This window comes from Somniosus microcephalus, chromosome 32 (assembly GCF_052327205.1).
Source record: "Somniosus microcephalus isolate GS21.2 chromosome 32, FLI_Smic_1.0, whole genome shotgun sequence".
NCBI lineage: Eukaryota > Metazoa > Chordata > Chondrichthyes > Squaliformes > Somniosidae > Somniosus > Somniosus microcephalus.
Window position 1 is genome coordinate 17464801 of NC_141018.1, and position 26269 is coordinate 17491069.

Here is a 26269-nt window from a genome sequence, read left to right on the forward strand (position 1 = left end):
CCCGCTCCCCATAACCCTCGACTCCCTTATTGTTCAAAAATCTGTCTATCTCCACCTTAAATAAATTCAATAACCCAGCCTCCACAGCTCACTGGGGAAGAGAATTCCAAAGGTTCACAACCCTCCGAGAAGAAATTCCTCTATTTACGATTTTAAAAGGTGCCCCCTTATTCTGAAACTATGCCCCCTAGCTCTAGATTCCCCCACAAGGGGAAACATCTTCTCTGCATCTACCCTGTCAAGCCCCCTCAGAATCTTTTGTTTCAATAAGATCACCTCTCATTCTTCTAAACTCCAATGAGTATAGGCCCAACCTGCTAACTAACAATTTATATCGCGCCTTTCACAACCTCAGGACGTCCCAAAGTGCTTTACAGCCAATGAAGTACTCTTTGAAGTGTAGTCACTGTTGTAATGTGGGAAACGCAACAGTCAATCTGCACACAGCAAGCTCCCACAAACAGCAATGTGATAATGACCAGATAATCTGTTTTTAAGCGCTGTTGTTTAAGGGATAGATATTGGCCAGGACACTGAGCAGCACTCCCTCAGTACTGCACTGGGAGTGCCAGCCTAGATTTTCTGCCGAAGTCTCTGGAGTAGGGCTTGAACCCACAACCTTCTGACTCAGAGTGCTACCCACGGAGCCACGGCTGACTCCACTTGAACAGCGCAGTGAGGAAATGGCTCCGTATGTCACGAGCGGTAACGGTGCTGGTCTGTCCCAGCAGTAGGCAACTGGCAGCAGGAAGCACCAAGGGGAGTCTAGAAACGCACGACTCACGAAAGGAGTGAAGATTTTCACCACACATGTACTCGAAGCAGAACACCATCACCACCTCATCTGTGCCCCACTGGTGCATCGCCTCCCGCTCAAACATGATCACCTGGTTTACGCAGCTATGACCAGTCTGCCACTACAGCCATGCATTCACTCACCTTCCCCCACGACTCCTCCCGCTGCGCGCTCCTTCCAGCACATATAGCACATTTTACTACGTTAAAGGCGCTATATACACAGGAAACTCTCGATTTACCGGCACCTAAATAACCGGAAATCTCTGTTAACCGGCAAAATTCAGGAGTAGGTTCAGGTAAGTTTTACTTCATTAGTGGCCATCCCTGGATCTGTGGCTGTGTAACCGGGGTTCCTGCACCTGTTGCTAAGCAACAGGGACGCCTAGATCTTGTGGCCGGGGTTCCTGCACCTGTTGCTAAGCAACAGGGAAGCCTGGATCTGTTGCTGTGTACGGAGCTCTCGTACCTTTTACTATACCTCTCTGTAATCCGGACTTCTTGATAAACCGGCACCACGCCAGTGCCGGATAAAAAGAGAGTTTCCTGTAAATGCCAGGAGTTGTTGTAATTGGCATCGAGTCCCAAGCTCACCTTTCTCCAGATACTCTTCCAGGCCTCGCCGCCTGGCATCCAGCTGCTGCTCAGAGAGGGAAAATGGCCACTTCCTCGGGAGTTTCGGGAAATGGAAGTCGGAAAATTCCCTCTTCAGATTCTGCTGCAGGATAGTGAACTCGCGGAAGCGCCGAGAGCAGAGCTGCCGTCCAGCCATGTAAATGTTGAACACCTAAAACAAAAGTAGCAGAATCAGGTCAGAGATCGGTTCTAACAGTTCAAAAAGGGAATAAGGAAACAGCTTTTAAGTATCAACCAGGGCTGGCTCAGGGAGTAGAATCTCATCTTAGTCAGAAGGTCGTGGGTTCAAATCCCACTCCAGTTACTCGAGCACATAATCCAGGCGGACCCTCCAGTGCAGTACTGGGGAGTGCAGCACTGCGAAGTGCAGCACTGTCGGAGGCGCCGTCTTTTCGGATGAGACGTGAGACCGAGGCCTTGTCTGCCCCCTCTCAAAAGATCCCATGGCACTATTCAAAGAAGAGCAGGGGATCTCTCCTGTTATTTATCCCTCAAGCATCATTTTTTTTTTATGGATAATCTCGCCACATATCTCTCATTGATGTTTGTGGGACCTTGCTGTGCATAAAATGGCTGCCACATTTTCCTACATTACAACAGTGAATACACTTCAAAAGTACTTCATTTCGTTGGGAAGCACTTTGGGACAGCCTGAGATTGTAAAAATTACTATATAATTACAAGTCCTTTCTTTTTTTAATCTTGAGGAAACTCATTTAATTCAGCAAGTTATCCCAAACTCTACATTCTTCTAGAGTCAGTGAGACTATTACTTCTATCCCAAAATCCCTCCCTATTTATTTTTATTTATTTATTTTTTTATTTATTTTAAAGCCTCCTGAAAACCCTTGGCCTTTCCCCCAACCTTTGTTGACTTTCTCCTTTCTGCTTCCGATTTTTCTTCCATTCTGTAAAGTGACTCTGCACACAAGCACGATAGAAATACAGGTGCATCGAGCAGCAAGTGTTGAACAACCGCCAACCAGCTCGTGTGTTGATGAATAACGATGGCCCGCGAAAGCTCACGCAGGCGGGCCGTTGATATAACATTCGTGAAGCCGCGGGCTAACAACCGATGTCGTGACTTCAACTTCTGTCGCGGCAAGTTGTGAAACTGAATGAAATAAATCTGGTAAAACATGACCAGAATAAAATGACCATGAAAGCTGCTGGTTGTCATAAAAGAGTGGGAGCTTGCTGTGCACAAATTCGCTGCCGTGTTTCCTACTACCTTACAACAGTCGCTACACTTCAAAAAGTACTTCATTGGCTGTAAAGCGCTTTGGGACGTCCAGAGGTTGTGAAAGTCATAGAAACATAGAAGATAGGAGCAGGAGTAGGCCATTCGGCCCCTCGAGCCTGCTCCACCATTCAATGCGATCATGGCTGATCATCCAAACTCAGTACCCTGTCCCTGCCTTCTCCCCATATCCCTTGATCCCTTTAGTCTTAAGAAATATATCTAACTCCTTCTTGAATATATTTAATGAATTGGCCTCTACTGCCTTCTGTGGTAGAGAATTCCACAGGTTCACCACTCTCTGGGTGAAGAAATTCCTCATCTCTGTCCTAAATGGCTTACCCCTTATCTTTAGACTGTGACCCCTGGTTCTGGACTCCCCCACCATCGGAAACATCCTTCCTGCATCTAGTCTGTCCAGTCCTGTTAGAATTTTATAAGTTTCACTATATAAATGCAAGTCTTTCTTTCTTTTCACTGGTTCACTAATATCCTACCCGGTCAGGCCTACACTGGATTCCAGCCCATGCCTCGTGGGTTGACTCGGAAGCCCTCAGGACAACTAGGGCAGTAAATGCAGCCTCGCCAGCATTGCCCATACCCCAAGAGCAAACAGGAAGGTTGTGCCAAGAATTGGGTTATTTCAGGATTTTTGTTGCTACATCGTTTGTACAAAAATCCCATCAAGTGGCATATGCCAGCAGTGCCCAGCTCGCTTGCTGTGTTGAATATACACAGAATTTGTAAACCCAGTCCTGGGCTTTCCAACAAGGAATGGCCAACCGGTGAAAGAACCAACGACTCACCACGAACTTCTCCCCATTCCGCTCAACGTGCTTGTAGCCGGGGATAGAGATCGGCACTGCCCGCTTCTCACTGTAGTCGTAGTAGATGTTCCCGGAGGAGTCGTCGCCGGGATCGAGGCGATCGGCTTCTTGCTGCGGAACCGACAACACCGTCAGAATCAGCTCCCGATCTCCTGCCCGGATCAGATCCACAACCTGTTTATGCGTCGCTCCCTCGACATTAACACCATTCCTGGAGAGACAATGCACAGCGCTATTAGAAATTAAAAAATAAAACACTAAAGAACTGCAACACATTGTGGGCATGCAAACAAAGGTCTGATGGTTGTGGGTTCAACGCTCCAGTCCAGGATTCCAGCAGATAAAATAGTGCAGTACGGAGGGAGTGTTGCATTGTCAGAGGTGCGATCTTTTGAATGAGGTGCTAAACCGAGGCCTGCTTAGGTGAATGCAAGAGATCCCATTGCAATATTCAAATAAGAGCTGAGGAGCTAACCTGGTGTCTTGGCCAACACTCCTCCCTCAATCAACATAACAAAAACAGATGATCTGGTCGTTATCACATTGCTGTTTGTGGGAGCTTGCTGCGCGCAATTGGCTGCCACGTTTCCTACATTACAACAGTGACTACACTTAAAGCACTTCGTTGGCAGTAAAGCGCTTTGGGATGTCCCGAGGTCACGGAAGGCGCTATATATAAATGCAAGTCTTTCTTTTGCAAACACCACCAAAAACAGAACAATTTGGTGTTCATGGGATTTTACTGTGTGCAAACTAGCTGTTGCACTCAGCTATAAAAATAAGTAACTATACCCCTAAAGCAATTAACTGGCTATGAAGTGCTTTGAGACAGTGAGTAATGTGCTACATAAATACAAGTTCTTTTCTTTCTCTAGGACTTGAAATTAATACACGTTTGATACCAGTTGTCTGCCAATGTGCATCAGCCTATTGTTTTGAACACAGTTGGCTACAAGTTTTTAATTATATAAAGATGCTTGTTGGTCCCATTTACTCAATGATGCCTTCTGTCAATTAATCCTGCGTGTCTAAATGGCCACCTCTTGGTGGTCAGGTACCACAGGCAGGCTTACTCAGCAATTGACAGGAAAACAAAGAGCAGCTCCAACCTGCACAAGCGAACACAGCAATAAAACCCAGGGTACCAGATCAGTCAGCAACACTTCTGGGTGTTGGGTGATGCATTGCAGATACTCGTGGAAAACGACAAGACGTTATCTGACTGTTCAATGGGCGGTCATCTCGCCGTCTCCAGGCTCTACTGATATATCTAACCTCTAAAGAAAGACAGACTTGCAATTATACAGCACCTTTCACGACCCAAAGTGCTTTACAGCCAATGACGTACATTGTAATTTAGGAAATGCAGCAGCCAATTTGCACACAGCAAGCCCTCACAAACAGCAATGTGATAATGACCAGATAAACTATTTTAGATGTTGATTTAGGGATAAATATTGGCCAGGACACTGGGGGCAACTCCCCTGCTCTTCTTTGAAATAGTGCCATAGGATCTTGTATGTCCAGCTGAGATGGGGCCTCGGTTTAATGTCGCATCCAAAAAACAGCACCTCCAACAGTGCAGCACTCCCTCACTGGAGTGAGAGCCTAGATTTTTGTGCTCAAGTCCCTGGAGCGGGACTTGAACCCACAACCTTCTGACTCAGGCGAGGGTGCTACCCACTGAGCCACGGCTGACGCTGGGAAATATCCAGTCGAGGGGCTATGCTAAGCACGTGTCCCTCAACTGAGACGAGGTCAAACGCAGGTTTCAGAATTCACCGTCCCTGTAGTATCCCATGAACGGCAAGGTTCCGCTCTAAAATTAACTCCTTTTGCATCAAGAAGGATGAGACGTACTCCAGTCTGCAAGAAAAGTGCTTCAGCAAATCTCCGCTTTATCAGAAGTTTTGAATATTGGCAAACGTTATAGAAGAACGGTTGGCAGATGTTACAATGGGACATGTGTAACTGGTTTGTGATATTCATTTTACAGTGACCGTCTCAATTTTTAAGCACAAATTTGGAAAATGCTGGGTTCGTCTATTCAACAGTCTCCTCTAGTTACCTGATCTGCAAAATAGCTTAAACAACTGTTACGTTTGTGAAAGAAATCAGTGACCTCCACTTATTTTAGCATCGTCCTCAATACTGTTGAATACACGTTAAAAAAAAAAATACATGGCAGCTCTCGGCTTCAGCTATTTTATTTTTAAGTTCCTCGCCACTGCTGTCACTCACTCACAGTACTCCCTTCAGCAAGAAACCAGGACACTCAGACTGTGACTGCCGCCCGATAAGCAGCCAACAGGAAGGGCAAATGAAGGTGAACTGCGCTACCCCATCCTTCCTTTGTCCTCTCGCCCTGCCTTCTTCGAGCAAAAAGCTCAAAAACTAAAACCGGCACACACCGGCAGCATTCCAGTTTTAGTTTGGGTACGGTAGCAGAGTGGTGATGTTACTGCACTAGTAATCCAGAGGCCTGGACTAACAATCCAGAGACATGAGTTCAATTAATTCAATAAATCTGGGAGAAAAAAAGCGCTAGTATCAGTAATGGTGACGGACATAAATCGTGCCATTTATGTAGAAAGGACTTATGAAATATACTGGGCGGCCTGCTGGTGGCGCTGTCCAGGGAGAGTATAAATACTCGGGCACGGGCCCAGCTTGCTCAGGGTCATTTTGTAAACAGGAACTAGTGAAGGATAACTAGACTGCCATGTTGTGAAATAGTTGATTAAAGCCTTGTTTAATACTCTGACCAAGTGCCTAGTAGTTTTCTTACGTCAGTGACCATGAAACTACCGGATCGTCCTAAAAACCCATCTGGTTCACTAATGTCCTTTAGGGAAAGAAATCTGCCGTCCTTTACCCGGTCTGGCCTATATGTGATTCCAGACCCACAGCAATGTGGTTGACTCTTAACTGTCCTCTGAAATGGCGGCTCACCACCACCTTCGCGAGGGTAATAAATGCTGGCAATGCCAGCGACGCCCACATCCCACTAATGAATTTAAAAAAGTTTCAATTGAGGTAGACAAAGCTGTCCCGACCAAGGTGTGGGGGTGAAGTGACGGGACGCCCAGGCCATGACTCGCCGTGGTCGGGTTGAGAATCGAGCACGCCAGCCCATTGCTGTGAAACTCTTGCACAACTGCCCGCCTTAAGTGCTTGCAGCGGTTATCAGTAAAAACCGTACCAGATCACTGCACCAGATTGGAAGAGGTTTGTACACCAGGCCAGGTATACATGCAGCAAACGGCATTATGTTGCACAGCCTGCTGAGCAGACTAAAACCTATCACGTCCCCCTTCAACCGAAACCAGAGCCCTGAGCACATAATCTAGGCTGGCACTCCCAGTGCAACATTGGAGAGAATACTGCACCGTCGGAGCTGTTGCCTTTCAGATGAAACGTTAAACCGAGGCCCCGGCTGCACTCTCATGTGGATGCAGACGATCCCACGGCACTATTTCGGAGGAGTTCTCTGCAGTGTCCTGGCCAATAATTATCCCTGAACCAACACCTAAAACAGATTATCTGGTCATTTATCTCACTGCTGTTTGTGGGAGCTTGCTGTGCACAATTTGGCTGCCACGTTGCCTACATTACAACAGTGACTACACTTCAATAGTACTTCATTGGCTGTAAAGCGCTTTGAGACGTCCTGAGGACGTGAGCGGCGCTATATAAATGCACGTCTTTCTTTAAACCTGTGCAACAATGAGCTTCTCAGACCTCCCAGGTCAGGCAGAAGATTTCACCCCCCAAATTTTTCAGTATAGCCAACCAAATATAACTGAGTACACTATGTTCAAAGTGAGGCATGGCATACAGCATCCATAATACATTGCACCACTGACAAGTGTGTTCTATAAATAGGTACAGCCTGTTGTGAAGTGTTTCTGGCTGGGGCAGAGATCACCTCGTAAAAGGCAAGTACCGCACACGACCTTGATCAGGGCTGGCATGATCTCCTGGACTAGTTTCAATCGCCTAAGGAGATCAGAGAGGAACTTGCCAGATTCTCCCCCAAATTGACCTGTTTTTAAAAAATCCTTTTTCGCCTTTCCCTGGAGATCACATGGCTTTCGGGTGTGGTGCGGTGTCTATATAGTGTGAAACAACAAATTGTATTTCTATAGCACCTTTAACGTAGTAAAGCGTCCCAATGCGCTTCACATGGGAGTTACAAATCAAAATTTGACACCGAGTCACGCAAGGAGATAGTAGGGCAGGTGACCAAAAGCTTGGTCAGAGGTAGGTTTTAAGAAATGTCTTAAAGGAAGAAAGAGGGGTAGAAACTTAGAAGATAGGAGCAGGAGTAGGCCATTCGGCCCCTCAAGCCTGCCCCGCCATTCAATGAGATCATGGCTGATCATCCAAACTCAGTACCCTGTCCCTGCCTTCTCCCCATATCCCTTGATCCCTTTAGTCTTAAGAAATATATCTAACTCCTTCTTGAATATATTTAATGAATTGGCCTCCACTGCCTTCTGTGGTAGAGAATTCCACAGGTTCACCACTCTCTGGGTGAAGAAATTCCTCCTCATCTCTGTCCTAAATGGCTTACCCCTTATCCTTAGACTGTGACCCCCTGGTCCTGGACTCCCCAGCCATTGGGAACATCCTTCCTGCATCTAATCTGTCCAGTCCTGTTAGAATTTTATAAGTTTCAATGAGATCCCCTCTCATTCTTCTAAACTCCAGCGAGTATAAGCCCAATCGACCCAATCTCTCCTCATACGTCATTCCTGTCATCCCAGGTATCAGCCTGGTAGAGAGGTGGAGGGGTTTAGGGAGGGAATTCCAGAGCTTAGGGCCTTGAAGTTAGGACATTAAATCTCTCAACTGCAGCTCAGTGAAACTGCCCCAAACCTTTGCACCGTTAGTAGCTCCACTCCCTAGATTTGTAGCCAACATTTGCACAGCTCGGAGTTTACAGGAGGCGAAGGGGCCTCATCCCCACAGGAGATCTTACCCAACAATTGACTGTTTTGTCAGTGTTTTTATTTAAAGTTCTTTATTTTTAAAAAAGCCCCAGTATGCCAGGTTTACACAATGCAGACACAAACAGCTGCCAGTGAAGCACAGCACTCCCTTGACAAAAGCCCGTGAATCTCATAAAAAATGTTATATACACTACCCATTGGACTCCTAATTATGAAGAATAACTGAAATGCACTTGGCCCGGTTTGCCACAGCTGAGGTTTGATTGTCGTTTCTGCACCAGGTCGACAACGCAGCTATGGCTCCCACTACATGACTGCTTTGACAGCACTTACTCCTTATGCTATCACGCACAGTTATACATCAAAGGTGGAAGTGACGACAGCCATGACTTGTGGCCCAAGATGCCTTTTAGAGAACTGCTAAAACCCGCGGCCCTGGAAAGGCAGGCAGGCCTGAAGGAGTTTTTGGTCAGAGCCATTCTCTGATCCTCTAGTTAGGGGTCACACAGAAACAACAGCAACTTGCATTTATACAGCACCTTCTTCCATCTGTTGCTGTGCAAGGGTGTGGCTGCAGCTGTTGCTAAGCTACAGAGACGCTTGAAACTTGAGGCCATTGTTCTACAGTTGTTGCTAAGCAACAGGGTTTGTTGCTTTATACGGAGCGGTCAGCTCTCCCTATCTTTTACGATAGCGTTCGGTTATCCGGAATTTTTGATGAACCGGCACCACGTCGGTCCCGTCCGTGCCGGATAAAAAAGAGTTTCCTGTATATTTAGGATACCGTAATGAGTGAAAGGGAGTCAGGAAGAGAAAGCATAATTCAAAGATGGCTTCGAACTTGTGCTGCATTCACACCAGTAACAGCGTGTTCGTACTCTGTGGCTTCTTGCTGCCTCACTAATGGTGGCACATTTACCAAGCTTACTTTGGCATCACTTCCCAAGCCCTGCGACTTCTACCACCGAGAAGGAAAAGAGCAGCAATATCACGGGAACACCACGACGCACATCATCCTGACTTGGACGTACACTGGCGCTGGGTCAAAATCATGGACTCCCTACCTACCTTTGTGGGAGCTGAATTACAAAGGACTATGGGGTGCAAGGCAGCAGCACACCACCACCACCACCTTCACAGGGATGGACACAAAATGCACCGCCCACGTCAGGAGAATAACAAGCTTTTCAGCTGGCCCCCTTCAGGAATTCCAGCTTCTTCCCAACAGTGCTGGGGAATGGGATGCTAGTTTGGTTTCTACAATGTATTTGCAGGTTAGATGTGGAGTAAAGCCATCTCTGAATGATCATCAATTTCTTAGCAGTTTTGCACCCCGCGCACCTGTGCCATTTGGAACTTTGCAGGGACTGTCCAAACTCACTTCAGTTATGGCCTGTGCAGCCATCGGAAGCAGTCCCAGCAAGTTACAATTGGACCCGGGTCCAGGTCCCATATGTAAACGGCCAGTACATTAAGATATTGCATCGCCTGTTGTTTCTCCAATACTTGTAAGAATGGGTCATTTAATTGTAAAGAAGTGAGAATGACCAAATAGAAACATTTCTAGGGCAGTTTCAATAATGGGAAAAAAAAGTAACTGATGAAGAAACCAGTCTGTCCCTCTTTAGGGGTCTCAGCACCATGACAGGTGACCTAGCAACGCAATGTATGGAACAAGAACTGCTCTCACACTGTTGTCTCAGCTGCCTGGTAGAACACAAATAAAAGCAGCATTGCGTAACTTGCCCTGGTCCTTTCTTTTGGGCAATATCTTACCCTCGCCTACCCCAAAACGTACCGCCAAATTCAGCAACCATGTGCATTGGGAACTCGAGGATGGTGCGGAGAAAGCAGCATCTTACAAGTCAGACATGCCACTGGCGCAAAGAAAATCGCCTGTGAAGCCCATCACTAGTTCAATGTCCTCGGAACATGGCTCGCCAAGTCAAAGATTAATGTTGGGATCTGCAATATCTCTGCTGATATTAGTTCACTGACTTTTGAAGAATGAAGGAACAAACTTGCTTTTCCAGTCCTCGGGAGTCCCTAGGCCTTTCACAGCCAATAGAATGATACAGCACAGGAGGCCGCCATTCGGCCCATCATGCCTGTGCCGAGCTTTCACAGACTGTCGTCAGCCAATAGGAGAAGGTTGTGCTAGCTGACGTGGATTGATGCACAGTCAATAAATTCTTAAAGACAATAAATGCAAAGGTTCAAATGGAAGTGAGGAAATTATACAAGAGTATTTTAGCCTTGTAGAAATAGATTCCCCCTCTCCCCGCCACCACCCCCCCCCCACCCCAGTAAAAGCCAAACTGATACAAATGGGAACAAGCCACAAACCTGCATCCAAGTAAATCACATTTTCAGAAAAGTGCACAGGAAAGTTGCACATGACTGAAAAGACTACATGGAAGATGTGTTCAGACTGATGAAAAACCACCCTGCTTAACAGCAAAATAGGTAGCCACATTGCATAGCAGATGATGAGGAGGAGAAGTGGCCAGATTTTTGACTCGAAGGCAATTCCAAGTGAAGACTGCAAGGATTTGTTCTGGAGCCCAACACTCTTTATAATTGGATTTGGGGAAAGGATTCTTATTTTATGTTAGCTGGTGGCTCCAAGCGATACATGTTTTGTGGCATCAATAACGTTCAAAGCAGTCTGAACAAGCTAGGTAGATTAGTGAGAGGCAAATGGGACTTAATGTGAATAAATATACAGTAAATGTGGACTTGTACACAAAGGATGAATGCCCATTGCCAAAAGTTGAAGAAAAATAGATTTGGTTACAATCATTGACAGTGAAAGAATCTAGTCAATGTGAGGATGTAATCACAAGGCTCAGAAGTTTGCAGAATACATCGAGAATCTCTAATTCAAGTAAAGAAATTTATCTTGTGCAACTCAATGGGGCAGGTTTAGAATACTGTAGGCAATTTTGAGCACCAAACCTTAAAAAAAGCCTTCTGGTGCATTGAAAAGTATCCAGAGAATCGATATGTTTGATGCACTTCTGAAATGCAGTTACTCTTCTGTAGGCAAACACGGCAGCCAGTTTGTGCACAGCAAGGTCCCAGAAACAATAACGATATACAACCAGTTAATCTGATTTTTGAGATGTTCATTGAGGGCTAAGTGAAGGCCAGGATACCTGGAGAACTCATGCTTCTTCAAATAGCGCCATGGGATCTTTTACAGCCACCTGAATAAGGAATATATGGCCTCAGTTTAACATCTCAACTGAAAGACGGCACCTACAACCCTGCAGCGCATCTCTCAGTACTGCACTGAACTGTCAGCCTGGATTATACGCTCATGATTCTTCCATTTGTTTTAGTAGACTCTGTACTGCACCTGGAATGGTTCCGGTTGCGACCTATGGGAACAGTGCTGCCCACCTCCAGGAATTGTGTTTTTGATTTGTTTGGTAGCACTCCCGCCTGAGTCAGAAGGTTCAAGTCCCACTCCAGAGGCTCGAGAACAAAAATCTAGCGTGACACTCCAGTGCAGTGCTGAGGGAATGCTGCACTGTCTTTCGGATGAGATGTTAAACTGAGGCCCTGTCTGCCCTCAGGTGGACGTGAAAGATCCCATGGCACTATATCAAAGAAGAGCAGGGGAGTTCTCCCCGGTGTCCTGGCCAATATTTAGCCCTCAATCAACATCACTAAAAATAAAATGATCTGGTCATTATCACATTGCTGTTTGTGGGATCTTGCTACCGCATTTCCTACATTATAACAGTGACTACACTTCAAAAGTACTTCATTGGCTGTAAAGCGTGTTGGGAGGTCGTGAATGGTGCTATATAAATGCAAGTCTGAGCAATCTCAAATGGTCATTTTCATGCTCAGAGAGGAATGTCTGGGCTTGGATTCAAGAATCCAGTTTTACGCAGGAATTTACTAGATCACTAAGGTACAGATCAGCTGTGATCTAATTGAATGGCAGAACAGGCTCGAGGGGCTGAATGGCCTACTCCTATGCGTCAGTAATAAGCCTTTCACATCAGATACAGTACAGGTTAGATGCAGAATAATGCTCCGGGAAACACTGCTCCAACATGAAGCCTTAAGCGCCACAGGTTAGAGGCAGAGCAAAGCTCACCCAATGTGCCCTGGCTCCAATCAAGAACATCTCCCACTGCAACTGTGCAAATTTCAGTTTCCCATTCAAGCCATTTGGGAGCTCTCCGAGATTGGTAATTAAGCTCTGCTGTGGACCCAAACCTACAAAATGAGATTCCACAAAATCCTTTCACACAAGACTGTTACAACCAGCGACTTATCCAAACCATCTGCACTGAATTAAACCCAGATCCACGAGGTGAAAGGACAGTGTCCTAATTTTATTTTGATGTCATTCTTCCAAACTGGAAGAAGCTTCTTTCGAAATCCAGCAGGAGCAAGGGTTAAAAACATCAGACAAGTTCTCTCTGAACGCCAGGCTGTCAACGGATTGGCTACTGCGGCTCAGTCCGAGCAAACATTGCATTCATTTGCCAAGAGACGTTCTGCTTGGGTCAGGAGTTCTTTACACTGCGGAGAACAGATGCCCAATTGACTGCACTTGTACCGGCGCCCAGTCCAACAGCTCAGTGGGAGCCACAGCCAACTCCCAATCCTAAACGGAAACCCAGAAGAACATTACTGAACCAACATTAACAAAAACCTCACGCAAATCAGGGCTGCATTCCATATAAAAGGATGTGTTGTGTTTGGTGGGGATTAAGTAACAAAGCCACACATAGTATGTTGAGCTGTGAAAACATGAATTCAGGGGAATGGAATATTTACACCAGGACTGCGCATTTAATTAGGAAGCAGCTACTAGCAACCCATCCACCACCTTAAACATGCACTCCCTCCACCACTGGCGTACCGTGGCTGCAGTGTGCACCATCTACAAGATGCAATACAAGCAGGTCGCCAAGGCTTCTTCGACAGCACCTCCCAAACACGCGACCGCCACCACCTAGAAGGAAAAGGGCAGCAGTTGGATGGGAACACCACCACCTGCAGGTTCCCCTCCAAGTCACTCACCATCCTGACTTGGAAATATAATCGCCTTGCCTTCACTGTCGCTGGGTCAAAATCCTGGAACTCCCTAACAGCACTGTGGGAGTACCTTCACCACACGGACTGCAGTGGTTCAAGAGGGTGGCTCACCCCCACCTTCTCAAGGGCAATGAGGGATGGGCAATAAATGCCAGCCTTGCCACCGAGACGCCCATAACTAGAGAGTGTTTTAAAATACTCCCACCTCCATGGGGCCAAGTGATTGAGAAGAGCTGCCTTTTTCCCCCCCATTCATGCAATGGGGATGAGCTCATGGGAAGCCCTTCTTCCAGCCTCCTCACGATGGGAGAAAGTACCGGCCTCCTTTTCCACTGCCGAAGGAATAAGTGACTTGGAGATACCACATCCCACTGCCGGTTTGGCCCTTGCAGAATTAGTCATGTGGTGTATGGGCACGAAATGCAGAAACACTGACTCACACTGCAAGCTGGAGAAAAGTTTATTTGGAGAAGGTCAGAGTAGAGCACTGCTTAGGATTTGCAACTAATCCAAAAATCTAAATCTTCTGGGGGCGAAATTTGCCAAAAAACATTTGCATGGAGATCGTAAGACAGAAAATAATATGGAGCAAGGATCTCCAGACAGTCAGCCGCTTGCACCCCCTCCCCTGGAACCCCACTAATCCAGCCCTTGAAGTCCAGGCAATACTGTCTGATATTTGCTTGTATATATTTTATTGGCCCTGTTTGAAGTTTGTGGGCCTGGGAGGTTTGTAAAGCGCTGTCCTTTTTGCTGTTGCCGTACAAATCCTCAATCAGAATACCAATATCCGGTAGCGTCAGTAACTTGAGGTTCCGGCAGTTTAACATGCCGCAGAGCTTTAAACCTTATCGGAGGCTCCTGAAGATAAACAGCTCAGACGCCTCAATCTGGAGAAGAGGAATGGGTAGTGCTCATTGGGTTAATTATCTGACATTTAGGAAATTAATCACCCAATGTCCCTCCCCTTCTCTCTCTACAGAAAGAGCTTGTGTTGGCAGATGCCCATCTTGGGTACCTATGTAACTGTGGCAACACTAGCACTGCAACTTGGGATGCTCTTTGTGCATAGATGAGGTAATGATGGTTAGCTGGGTTACCAGCGAGAGGTCAGTACAATAGTTGCCCGGGCAGCGAACAGTCCTACTGAACACGTGGGACACTGAAGATCAGTCAGTCAAAGCACACAGCACCACTTTTTTGTGCCCAAGGCTTCTGCCAATAGGGGAGAGGGGGGAAAAATTCTTCAGGACAAGAGGGGCACTGTTAAAGACACAAAACACTTGTGCAAAGCAATTAATGAATCCCACGTTTAGCATTCATGCAACCGCAACTAGATCCTCCCTCGCGCAACTTACAACTTCTCATGGGAGGCTCGAACACGCAGTCGGAGCAGTGGGCAAATTAACGGCCAAGGGCAGTGCCACTCATCACACCAGCCTATGCCACAGGGGAAGCGACCGATGTTAATTTTCTCCACCCACCAGCCCTTCCCAGAGTGGAAAGAGCACTTAGTAATAGGACATCAGAGAACTGACGAAACATAATCATGCGTCAGCCGTGGCTCACTCGTCTCGAGTCAGAAGGATGTGGGTTCAAATCCCACTCCAGGACAGCCAATTAAGTACTTTTTGACGTATAGTCACTGTTGTAATGCAGGAAACGCGGCAGCCAATTTGTCCACAGACAGCAATGTGATCATGACCAGATAATTGGTTTTAGTGATGTTGGTTGAGTGATAAATATTGGCCAGGACACTGGGGAGAATTTAATACAAAATGCAGCACAGGCTGGTTCTGATGAAAGGTCAACGACCTGAAACGTTAACGCCACAGATGCTGCCTGACCTGCTGAGTGTTCCCAGCATTTTCTGTTTTTATACTGGGGAGAACGTCCCTGCTCTTCTTCAAAATAATGCCTGGGGATCAGTTACGTTCACCCAAGGGCCTCAGCTTAACGTTTCATCCGAAAGCCGGCACCTCCAACAGTGCAGCACTGGAGTATCAGCTTCGGTTTTCTGTTCCAAGTCTCTGGAGTGGAGCTTGAACCCACAACCTTCTGACTGAGAGGAGAGTGCGTTACCCACTGAGCCAAGACACTTCACAGGAGTGTAATCAAGTTTAAAAAAAAGCTGAGCCAAAGGAGATATTAAGTTGGATGACCGAAAACACGGTCAAAGAGGTCGGTTTTAAGGAGACGAGGCAGATCGAGGGGTTTCGGATGGGAATTCCAACGTGTGGAGCTTCGGCGGCTGACGGCACGGCTGCCAATGGTTGGGATAAATCCGGCTCCCTCGTCCCAGCGGAAGCCTTGCACACCCAGTTTATGATGGATATGAACCAGCCACAGGATTTAGCAACATCAACACGGGCAGCGAGCTTGGGGACACCAGTCTCCCAGAATCCACCTGTACAAAAGCAGCTGAAAGTTGGCAAATTGGATCGAATTAGCATACTTTGTGAATGGTATCCCTCACAAACATTGCAGCGCACTGCAAGCGCGTTGGGGAGGTTTACCAATGGCCAATCTTTTGGTGCGAGCCCTTGAGGTAAATAAGTACCTGCCAAGGTTATTTTAAGGCAGGCGTTAAGTTGCTCAGTTTTAATAGGGTCAAAATGTCCATTATGATGTCACTGTTTTTATACAACAGTCTTCTCCCCCAACGGTCCAACAGCAGCTGCTGTCCATTATGGTCTGGAAGCTATACCTTTTCTATAACCTGCCCGTAACACAGGAGCAAACCCAAGCATTGACCATTACCGTACTCGTGGAAACGTGCTTGCTGCACTTAATATAGACTTGCACTTTGGGGGGGGTGGGGGGTCAAACTTTCTTCAACTCAGCTGATATTACACAGACCAGGTGTTACAAACTGTCTCATTCACAGCTCAACCGAAAGCTGAAGTACAAAGGCTCAGCAAAAATGATTCCCCTGGCTGGAGAGTCTAGGACTAGTGGGCATAGTCTCAGGATAAGGGGTCGGCCATTTAAGACTGAGGTGAGGAGGAATTTCTTCACTCAGAGGGTGGTGAATCTTTGGAATTCTCTACCCCAGAGGGCTGGGGAGGCTCAGTCGCTGAGTATATTCAAGGCTGAGAGAGATTTCTGGGGAAATCAAAGGATACGGAGATCGGGCGGGAAAGTAGAGTGGAGGTCAAAGATCAGCCATGAGCTCATTGAATGGCGGAGCAGGCTCAAGGGATCGTATGGCGGAGCAGGCTCAAGGGATCGTATGGCCGAGCAGGCTCAAGGGATCGTATGGCCGAGCAGGCTCAAGGGATCGTATGGCCGAGCAGGCTCAAGGGATCGTATGGCCGAGCAGGCTCAAGGGATCGTATGGCCGAGCAGGCTCAAGGGATCGTATGGCCGAGCAGGCTCAAGGGATCGTATGGCCGAGCAGGCTCAAGGGATCGTATGGCCGAGCAGGCTCAAGGGATCGTATGGCCGAGCAGGCTCAAGGGATCGTATGGCGGAGCAGGCTCAAGGGATCGTATGGCCGAGCAGGCTCAAGGGATCGTATGGCCGAGCAGGCTCAAGGGATCGTATGGCCGAGCAGGCTCAAGGGATCGTATGGCCGAGCAGGCTCAAGGGATCGTATGGCCGAGCAGGCTCAAGGGATCGTATGGCCTCTCCTGCTCCTAATTCTAATATTCTTATATACACTCACCGGCTCTCAGATATAGGCAGAGACAGAGTTACAGGCCACAGGCAAACAAGGAGACAACACAGGCAGACAGACAAAAACAAAAAAAGTCGACAATGTTTACTTTTTTTTTTTTAAAAATAACTTCTTTGGAAGGAATATAAATCTCTGGTTTTAACAGACAAAATTCTAGTTCCTGACCTAATAAGCTCAGTTGATTGCACCGTCTATTTCCAGTCAATGCACTGCATGGAGCCCACCTCAGACCCAGGCGGAGGTCAAAGGAAGTCCTCTATCTGATTATTTACCCAGGATTCCAGAAAGGACTCTGGAACTGTTCAGCTTGAAAGCTTGAAGTGTTAAACACACACTCCTGGCTAATCTCCCATCTCCTGGAATTTTCCCATCACCATTTGAGATTGCTCAGACTTGAATTTATAAAGTGCCCTTTGCCGCCACAGGACATCGCAAAGTGTTTTACAGCTAATGACGTGTAGTCACTGTTGTAATGTAGGAAACGCAGCAGCCAATTTGTGCACAGCAATGTGATAATGACCAGATAATCTGTTATTATGTTGTTTGAGGGATCAATATTGGCCAGGACACCAGGCATAATTCACCCTGCTCTTCTTTGAAATAGTGCCACCAATACGTCCACCAGAGAGCGCAGACAGGGCCTCGGTTTAACGTCTCATCCGAAAGACGGCACCTCCGACAGTGCAGCACTCCCTCAGCACTGCACTGGGAGTGTCAGCCTAGCTTTATGTGCTCAAGTCTCTGGAGTGGGACTTGAACCCACAACCTTCTGACTCAGAGGCAAGGGTGCTGCCCACTGAGCTGACACTTCTTGACGTTACTAATGCCTTAGACTTGGCAAGCAGCCAACCTGGTCCCAAAGGCTACTTTGCCATTGTATCTCTCTCGGAGCAAGGGATTAAATGTGACATGACAGACTTAACCCTACAGCTACAAAAGTTATTCTTGGAAAATAATGATGTACGGCTCAACTCCAATACAATTCTTTGTTTACCTCAGGCTATAAAAGAACATCTGAGACTCCAAAGGATTCAAGTGGAAAGCATCCGCAGGGATGACTGACCCAGTTCAACCAGCACCTGCACTAGAACTAGTGGTAATCCGACAGAACCATCAGAAGTTACAACAAATACGGTGACCAGGTGGCAGGTATACCCAACCTTCTGGAACCAGTGCTCAGATACACATCAAAACCAGTGAGTGGACCGGACACGATTACAAAGAAATATGGACTCCATCCCTCAGAAAATAAGACTCCCGTACACACTAAAACCTCCAGATACAGAAAAAAGCAAGACTCCGCATATATTTTAAAAAAGCAAGAACCTCTCCTACAATCATCCGGCCCCTCTCTTTACACCTTGTAAGTTCTCAGGCCTGGGGAATTGGTAAAGGCTGCTTCCTGATTGATCAAAATCCACCAAACAAGGAGCTGCCTTTTTCAATCTTACAGACCCTGGGTAGTTTAAGAGTGAAGTCCAAAGTTGCTGAACTCACCTTTATGCACAGAACTAGTAGGAGCTCCAACGAGCAAGTCCAAGGGGCTCTTGGACACACCTGCTGTATGGAACAGCTTTAATGGGGTAGGATACCAGCAACGTTACACGTCTGGTTTCTGGTTTGAGCCAGCCGGTAGGGGAGGCATACAGCATAAAGGCTAGTCATGACTCCAAAGGAAGGAAGAGGAAGAAATTGAGGAGAATCAACTTGGGTTCATTGCCAACAGTCTCAAGAATGGAAATGAGAACAGACTGTCTGCCATCTTGGCTAAGGACCGATACAGCAACACTGTACAACCGATGCTAGAGTTGGCGCTGGACCTGGACCTCCACTGGCAGTGGATATGGTAGGTGTGAAATAAATCTGCCCTTGTACATAACTGCACCGTGAGAATCTATACCAGTACAAAGACTCCCCTCCACGATGGGTCCATCTGAGGACAGAATCTTTCTTCACCCACCATTCCCCCCACCCAACAACTTTGTTCTACCAGAGTGGCTCCTTATTGGCCCCTACTCAGGAAGTTCCTACCCATACTGAGCCTCCCCATCTACAAGGTGTAATTTTATTATTGCACAAAGACTCACCATTTCCCCATCAGCCCTCCCAGAACAAAGTCTCTCCCTGGTGAACTCATTCTAGAAGGATGTTTCTGCCATCGTGGGTGCCAGAGACATGGGATTTGCAATTTAGTGCAATACAGTCGATTAACCCTGATGAGTTCAAATTGAATTGGGCACTTACCAATGTGGCGAAACACAAGCCCTTTTGTGCTTTGCTACATAAGGAAATGTCCAATTCAAGTCTAACTCGGAGCGAATCAACTATATTACTGACAATTCACGAGATATTTTAAGAAAAACAACGTATGATGATTCTGCACTCATCTCGAAAGTGAAACTTTTCAATAACAAAAATCAGCAAATAGGAGCATCAGACCTCATGATTTGGAACATAGGCACATCTGAAACCATCGCAGTATATTTATTTAAAGAACGTTGCATTCTATTATTGCTCAGGATGTCTCAGTTCTTCTAATATAATGAATTACTTTTGAGGTACAGTCACTGTTGCTGGGTAGATGCCAATTTGCACAAATCAAGGTCCCACAAACAGCAATGGCATTGGCTGAGGGAGGAATGTTGACCAGGACACTGGGAGAAGACTTAACCGTCTACGAATAATGCTGTGCGATCTTTTCGTCCACCTGAGCAAACAGACATTTCGACAATGCAGCACTTCCTCAGTACTGCCCCTTCGACAATGCAGCACGCCCTCAATACTGCCCCTTCGACAATGCAACACGCCCTCAGTACTGCCCCTCCGACAATGCAACACGCCCTCAATACTGCCCCTTCGACAATGCAGCACGCCCTCAGTACTGCCCCTCCGACAATGCAGCACGCCCTCAGTACTGCCCCTCCGACAATGCAGCACGCCCTCAGTACTGCCCCTCCGACAATGCAGCACGCCCTCAGTACTGCCCCTTCGACAATGCAGCACGCCCTCAGTACTGCCCCTTCGACAATGCAACACGCCCTCAATACTGCCCCTTCGACAATGCAGCACGCCCTCAGTACTGCCCCTCCGACAATGCAGCACGCCCTCAGTACTGCCCCTCCGACAATGCAGCACGCCCTCAGTACTGCCCCTTCGACAATGCAGCACGCCCTCAGTACTGCCCCTTCGACAATGCAGCACGCCCTCAGTACTGCCCCTCCGACAATGCAGCACGCCCTCAATACTGCCCCTTCGACAATGCAACACGCCCTCAGTACTGCCCCTCCGACAATGCAACACGCCCTCAATACTGCCCCTTCGACAATGCAGCACGCCCTCAGTACTGCCCCTCCGACAATGCAGCATGCCCTCAGTACTGCCCCTCCGACAATGCAGCACGCCCTCAGTACTGCCCCTGACAATGCAGCACGCCCTCAGTACTGCCCCTTCGACAATGCAGCACGCCCTCAGTACTGCCCCTTCGACAATGCAACACGCCCTCAATACTGCCCCTTCGACAATGCAGCACGCCCTCAGTACTGCCCCTCCGACAATGCAGCACGCCCTCAGTACTGCCCCTCCGACAATGCAGCACGCCCTCAGTACTGCCCCTTCGACAATGCAGCACGCCCTCAGTACTGCCCCTTCGACAATGCAGCACGCCCTCAGTACTGCCCCTCCGACAATGCAGCACGCCCTCAATACTGCCCCTTCAACAATGCAGCACGCCCTCAATACTGCCCCTTCGACAATGCAGCACGCCCTCAGTACTGCCCCTTCGACAATGCAACACGCCCTCAGTACTGCCCCTTCGACAATGCAGCACGCCCTCAGTACTGCCCCTTCGACAATGCAGCACGCCCTCAGTACTGCCCCTTCGACAATGCAGCACGCCCTCAGTACTGCCCCTTCGACAATGCAGCACGCCCTCAGTACTGCCCCTACGACAATGCAGCACGCCCTCAGTACTGCCCCTTCGACAATGCAACACGCCCTCAATACTGCCCCTCTGACAATGCAGCACGCCCTCAGTACTGCCACTCCGACAATGCAACACGCCCTCAGTACTGTGCTGAAATTGTAAACACAGCAAGGTTTAAAGTCTTGAAATCCCACTCGAGACTTGAGCACATAATCTAAACTGGCACTTCAATGGTAAAGCACTTGGGGACGAGCAGAGGTTGTGAAAGGCGTCCGAGTGAGGGACCGCAAGGACGTCCGCATCACCCACATCATGACAGGAGCTGACGACTGCTGGACAGACCACCGCCTAATCCGCTCTGTCATCTCCATCAATGTAGCCCCAAAACAGCGGCATCAACAGAAACAATGCCGCAGGAAAATTAACGCTGGAGCACTCAAAGACCCCGCTAAGAAAGCCCTATTCAGCCTGCGCCTCTCAAACAACCCGGCGACTCCCAGTGATGCAGAGAGAGTGCCCACAGCGTTTGGTCTGCACTCAAGCCCTCCATAATCAGCACCTGTGAAGAGACGCTCGGTCACTCGACCAGGAAACACCAAGACTGGTTCGACGAGAACGACCAGGAGATCCAGGAGGTAATAAGCCGCAAGCGCAAGGCATTCCTGATCTGGAAACAGCAACACAACTCGAGAGCAAGAAAGCAGCTCTGCAGAAGCCTGAAGGCCGAGGTCCAACAAAAAACTCGCGACCTAAAAGAACAGATGGCGGGCGGAGAAAGCGCAGGAGATCCAGCAGCTAGCCGACAACCATGACGTGCGTGGATTCTTTAGCGCAGTCAAGACCATCTACGGCCCAAGCACCCAAGGCCCTTCCCCACTGCGGGCCAAGAACGGAGGTGTACTCATCAAGGACAGGGAAGCAGTCAGTGCCCGCTGGAAGGAGCACTTCGAAGGTCTCCTTAACCACGACTCTGTCTTCGACACGAGTGTCCTCAACTCCATCTCGCAGCATGCTACCCGCCACCATCTCAGCACAACCCCAGCCCAGCATGAGGTTGAAAAGGCCATCCGACAACTGAACAACAAGGCCTCAGGAGCAGATGGAATCCCCGCCGAGGCACTAAAGCATGGCGGAGAAGCACTACTGGCGCGAATTCATGAACTCATTTCTTATCTGGAAGGAGGAGAGCATACCAGGGGATCTCGGAGACGTCGTAATTGTGACCGTCTTCAAGAAAGGTGACAAGTCCGATTGCGGTAATTACAGAGGAGTTTCCCTGCTGTCTGCCACAGGGAAAGTCATCGCAAGAATCCTCCTCAGTCACCTTCTCCCAGTGGCCGAAGAGCTCCTCCCAGAGTCGCAATGCGGATTCCGCCCACTAAGGGGCACAATGGACATGATCTTCACCGCACGTCAATTACAAGAGAAATGCAGGGAACAGCACCGACCGCTGTACATGGCCTTCTTTGATCTCACAAAGGCCTTCGACACTGTCAACCGTGAGGGATTATGGAGTGTCCTCCTCAAATTCGGATGCCCTCAAAAGTTTGTCACTATCCTCCGCCTGCTTCACGACAACATTCAAGCCGTGATCCTGGCCAACGGCTCCACCACAGACCCAATTCACGTACGAACCGGGTCAAGCAAGGCTGTGTCATCGCACCAACGCTCTTCTCAATCTTCCTTGCTGCAATGCTCCATTTCACCCTCGGTAAGCTCCCCACTGGAGTGGAGCTAATCTTCATAACAAACGGGAAACTGTTCAACCTCCATCGCCTCCAGTCCAGATCCAAGGTCGTCCCATCCTCTGTCGTCGAATTACAGTATGCAGACGATGCTTGCGTCTGCGCTCACTCGGAGGTCGAACTCCAAACCATCGTAAACACCTTCACCGAAGCATACGAGAGCATGGGCCTTACACTAAACATCCGTAAGACAAAGGTCCTCTACCAACCTGCCCCCGCCACACAGTGCTGCCCCCCAATTATCAAAATCCACGACAAGGCCTTGGACAACATGGACCACTTTCCATACCTCGGGAGCCTACTGTCAACAAGGGCAGACATCGACGACGAGGTCCAACACTGCCTTCAGTGTGCCAGTGCAGCCTTCGGTCGCCTGAGGAAGAGTGTGTTTTAAGACCAGGACCTCAAACCCGGCACGAAGCTCATGGTCTACAGAGCAGCAGTGATACCCGCCCTGCTGTATGCCTCAGAGACATGGACCATGTACAGCAGACACCTCAAAGCACTGGAGAGGTACCAACGCTGCCTCCACAAGATCCTGCAAATCCATTGGCAGGATAGGCGCACCAACGTCCGTGTTCTTGCTCAGGCCAACATCCCCAGCATCAAAGCTTTGACCACGCTCGATCAGCTCCGATGGACTGGTCACATTGTCCGCATGCCCGATACGAGACTCCCAAAACAAGCGCTCTACTCGGAGCTCCGGCACGGCAAGACAGCCCCAGGTGGGCTTAGGAAACACTTCAAGGACACCCTCAAAGCCTCCTTGAAGAAGTGTAACATCCCCACCGACACCTGGGAATCCTTGGCCCAAGACCGCTCAAAGTGGAGGAGAAGCATCCAGGAAGGCGCCGAACACCTCGAGTCTCTTCGCCGGGATCAAGCGGAAGCCAAGCGCAGGCAGCGCAAGGAGCGCACGTCAACCCAAGCATCCCGCCCACCCGCCCCTTCAACCACCGTCTGCCCCACCTGTGACAGAGACTGTAGGCCCCGCATTGGACTCATCAGTCACCTGAGAACTCATTGTTAATGTGGAAGCAAGTCATCCTCGGTTCCGAGGGGCTGCCTAAGAAGACGACGACAGCTCACACAACCTCTAACCAAAAATACATCAGCTCTTCCTAGAAATTAACTGAATTTCTAAATCCATTTACAAACCAATTAATTCACTCAAATAAGACTGTATACACATTGGGCCGGATTTTGCCATGAGCAACTCTTGCCCATAGACTTTCCATGGGCTTTGGCACAGCAACTTGCTGTCAGCCAAACATCGCAGCGCCCTCTACAGAGCATCTGGGACCTGTGTGAACAGGGCAAACAAGCGTGTATCGCCTTAACCAATCAGATTGAAGAACCATTAATGAGCAGCGCAGAGTCTGAACCAGGAAGTTTAAGTTAGAATCGGAATTCAATGTCAAATCAGATACAGAAGCGAAATAAAGAGAGGGAGAGAAATAAAACAGAAAGAAAACAAAAATGTTAATTAAAAAAAAATTAAGATGTCCCAAGCTGAAGAAATGAGATTCCACACTTGCAAAAGTTCATTTTTAGTACCAGAGAGGTTGTTTGGCAGTAATTAAGACATACCATTGCATTAAGGGGTATTTAACTGCAGGAAACTTTGGTTTAACCGGAGGTTGTATGTCCGGAAAACTCGCTCTACCGGCAGAATTCACCCCCCGAAAACAGCGCCTGAGTAACCGGCAATGTTGCTGGTTTCGAGTCCGAGTCTCCAACGGTTGCCGAGTTCGTCAGTGGGGGTAGTTCTACAAACTGCCACTACTCGGCCTCTTGACGCCAGCGGAAGTCGGAACACCTCAGAAACTCTGCATCAGGAGTCTCACCCTCCCACGCTGCCGGTAGCCTCCTCTGATCCGCCATTTTTTGGGGTTCCAGTACAGTACTGTGCGTCTCCCACGCTGCTGCGACTCATTGGACTGCATTATGGAAATCCCAAAAGTTGATCCAACCAAAAGGAAGAGAGTGGTGTTAACTTTAAAGCAGAAAATTGATATATGCAAACGACTAGAAATGGGAGCAAAGCGTATGCACATTATGAAAGAATTCAAAATTGGTTCGTCAACAATGTACGACATCAAAGCGCAGAAGGATAAGCTGCTCAAGTTTTATGCAAGCTCGGAGACATCTAAGAGTGTAGAGAAACGGCGCACGCTTCGTAAGCCTAAGCTTGAAGAGCTGGATACCGTGCTTTATGAGTGGTTTGCTCTGAAGCGTTCAGAGGGTGTTCCGATTTCCGGACCCATGCTAATCGAAAAAGCGAAGGATTTTTACGCAAAGATGGAGCTCACTGACAAGTGTGCTTTCTCTGATGGATGGCTATCGTGCTTCAAGGCACGGCATGGGATACGACGACTCGATGTTTGCGGGGAGAAGAAATCAGCTGATCACGACGCCGCAGAAGAACACTGCGATTATTTCAATCGGATTGTGCAGCAACATGATGTGTCACCAGCACAGATATACAATGCCGATGAAACTGGCTTATTTTGGAGGTTTTTGCCAGAATCAACACTTGCTGGGGCTAGTGAGGCTAATGCTTCAGGTTACAAGAAAAATAAAGATCGTGTAACCGTGCTAACATGTGCAAACGCTGCTGGATCACACCGGGTTAAACTTCTCATCATTGGGAAGTATAAAAATCCCCGTGCATTTAAAAATGTGAGGCACTTACCTGTTGAGTACAAAGCTCAAGCAAATGCTTGGATGGATAAGGAAATCTTTTCAAACTGGTTCCATCATACTTTTGCTCCATCTATGAGGGAACATTTCCGTAGAATAAGGAAACCTGAAGATAGCAAATGCATTTTATTGCTGGATAATTGTAGAGCCCATCCGCATGAATCCGAGTTGGTTTCTGGAAATATTTTCACCGTTTATTTGCCACCAAATGTAACTTCTCTCACACAACCCATGGACCAGGGCGTTATCCAAAATCTCAAGTGTCATTACAAGAAAGACTTCCTACGTAGACTGATAAGCCAAGATGACAAGACAGGTATTCAGGCATTTCAGAAGGAATACAATCTTAAAGATGCCATCTTTAATGTTGCATGTTCCTGGAAATTGGTGAAAGGTCACACTTTGAGACAAGCCTGGTGCAAATTGTGGCCTTCTGTAATGTTTGCTGAAGGTTCTTCAGAGGAGAAATTCCGTGGGTTCGATCTTCGTCCGCGGAGGACTACAGTAATGGAAATGGCTGGCATGGTGAAAAATGTAGGCCCAGCAAACCCTCTACATCACCTCAGTGAACGTGATATTGAGCAGTGGGTTGATGCCGATAGAGAAGTTGCTGTTGTGCATTTGCTAAGTGATGGTGAAATAATGGAGACTGTTTTGAATCCAAAGAAAGAAAAGGAAAGTGTGATGGAAAATGAAGACGATG

The 26269-nt window shown here is 47.9% G+C and overlaps 1 protein-coding gene across 2 annotated transcripts in view; it reads right to left on the minus strand.

Moving 5' to 3' along the window:
- LOC147097306 (sorting nexin-27-like) overlaps positions 1 to 26269 on the minus strand; it is a 138986-nt gene that overhangs the window by 70737 nt on the left and 41980 nt on the right. For both annotated transcript variants that reach the window (XM_085972163.1, XM_085972164.1), the window contains exons 2-3: positions 3478 to 3709; positions 1390 to 1582 (exon numbers count right to left, since the gene is read on the minus strand). In XM_085972163.1, coding sequence (XP_085828289.1) covers positions 1390 to 1582; positions 3478 to 3709 — 425 coding nt within the window. The remainder of the gene's footprint in view (positions 1 to 1389; positions 1583 to 3477; positions 3710 to 26269) is intronic.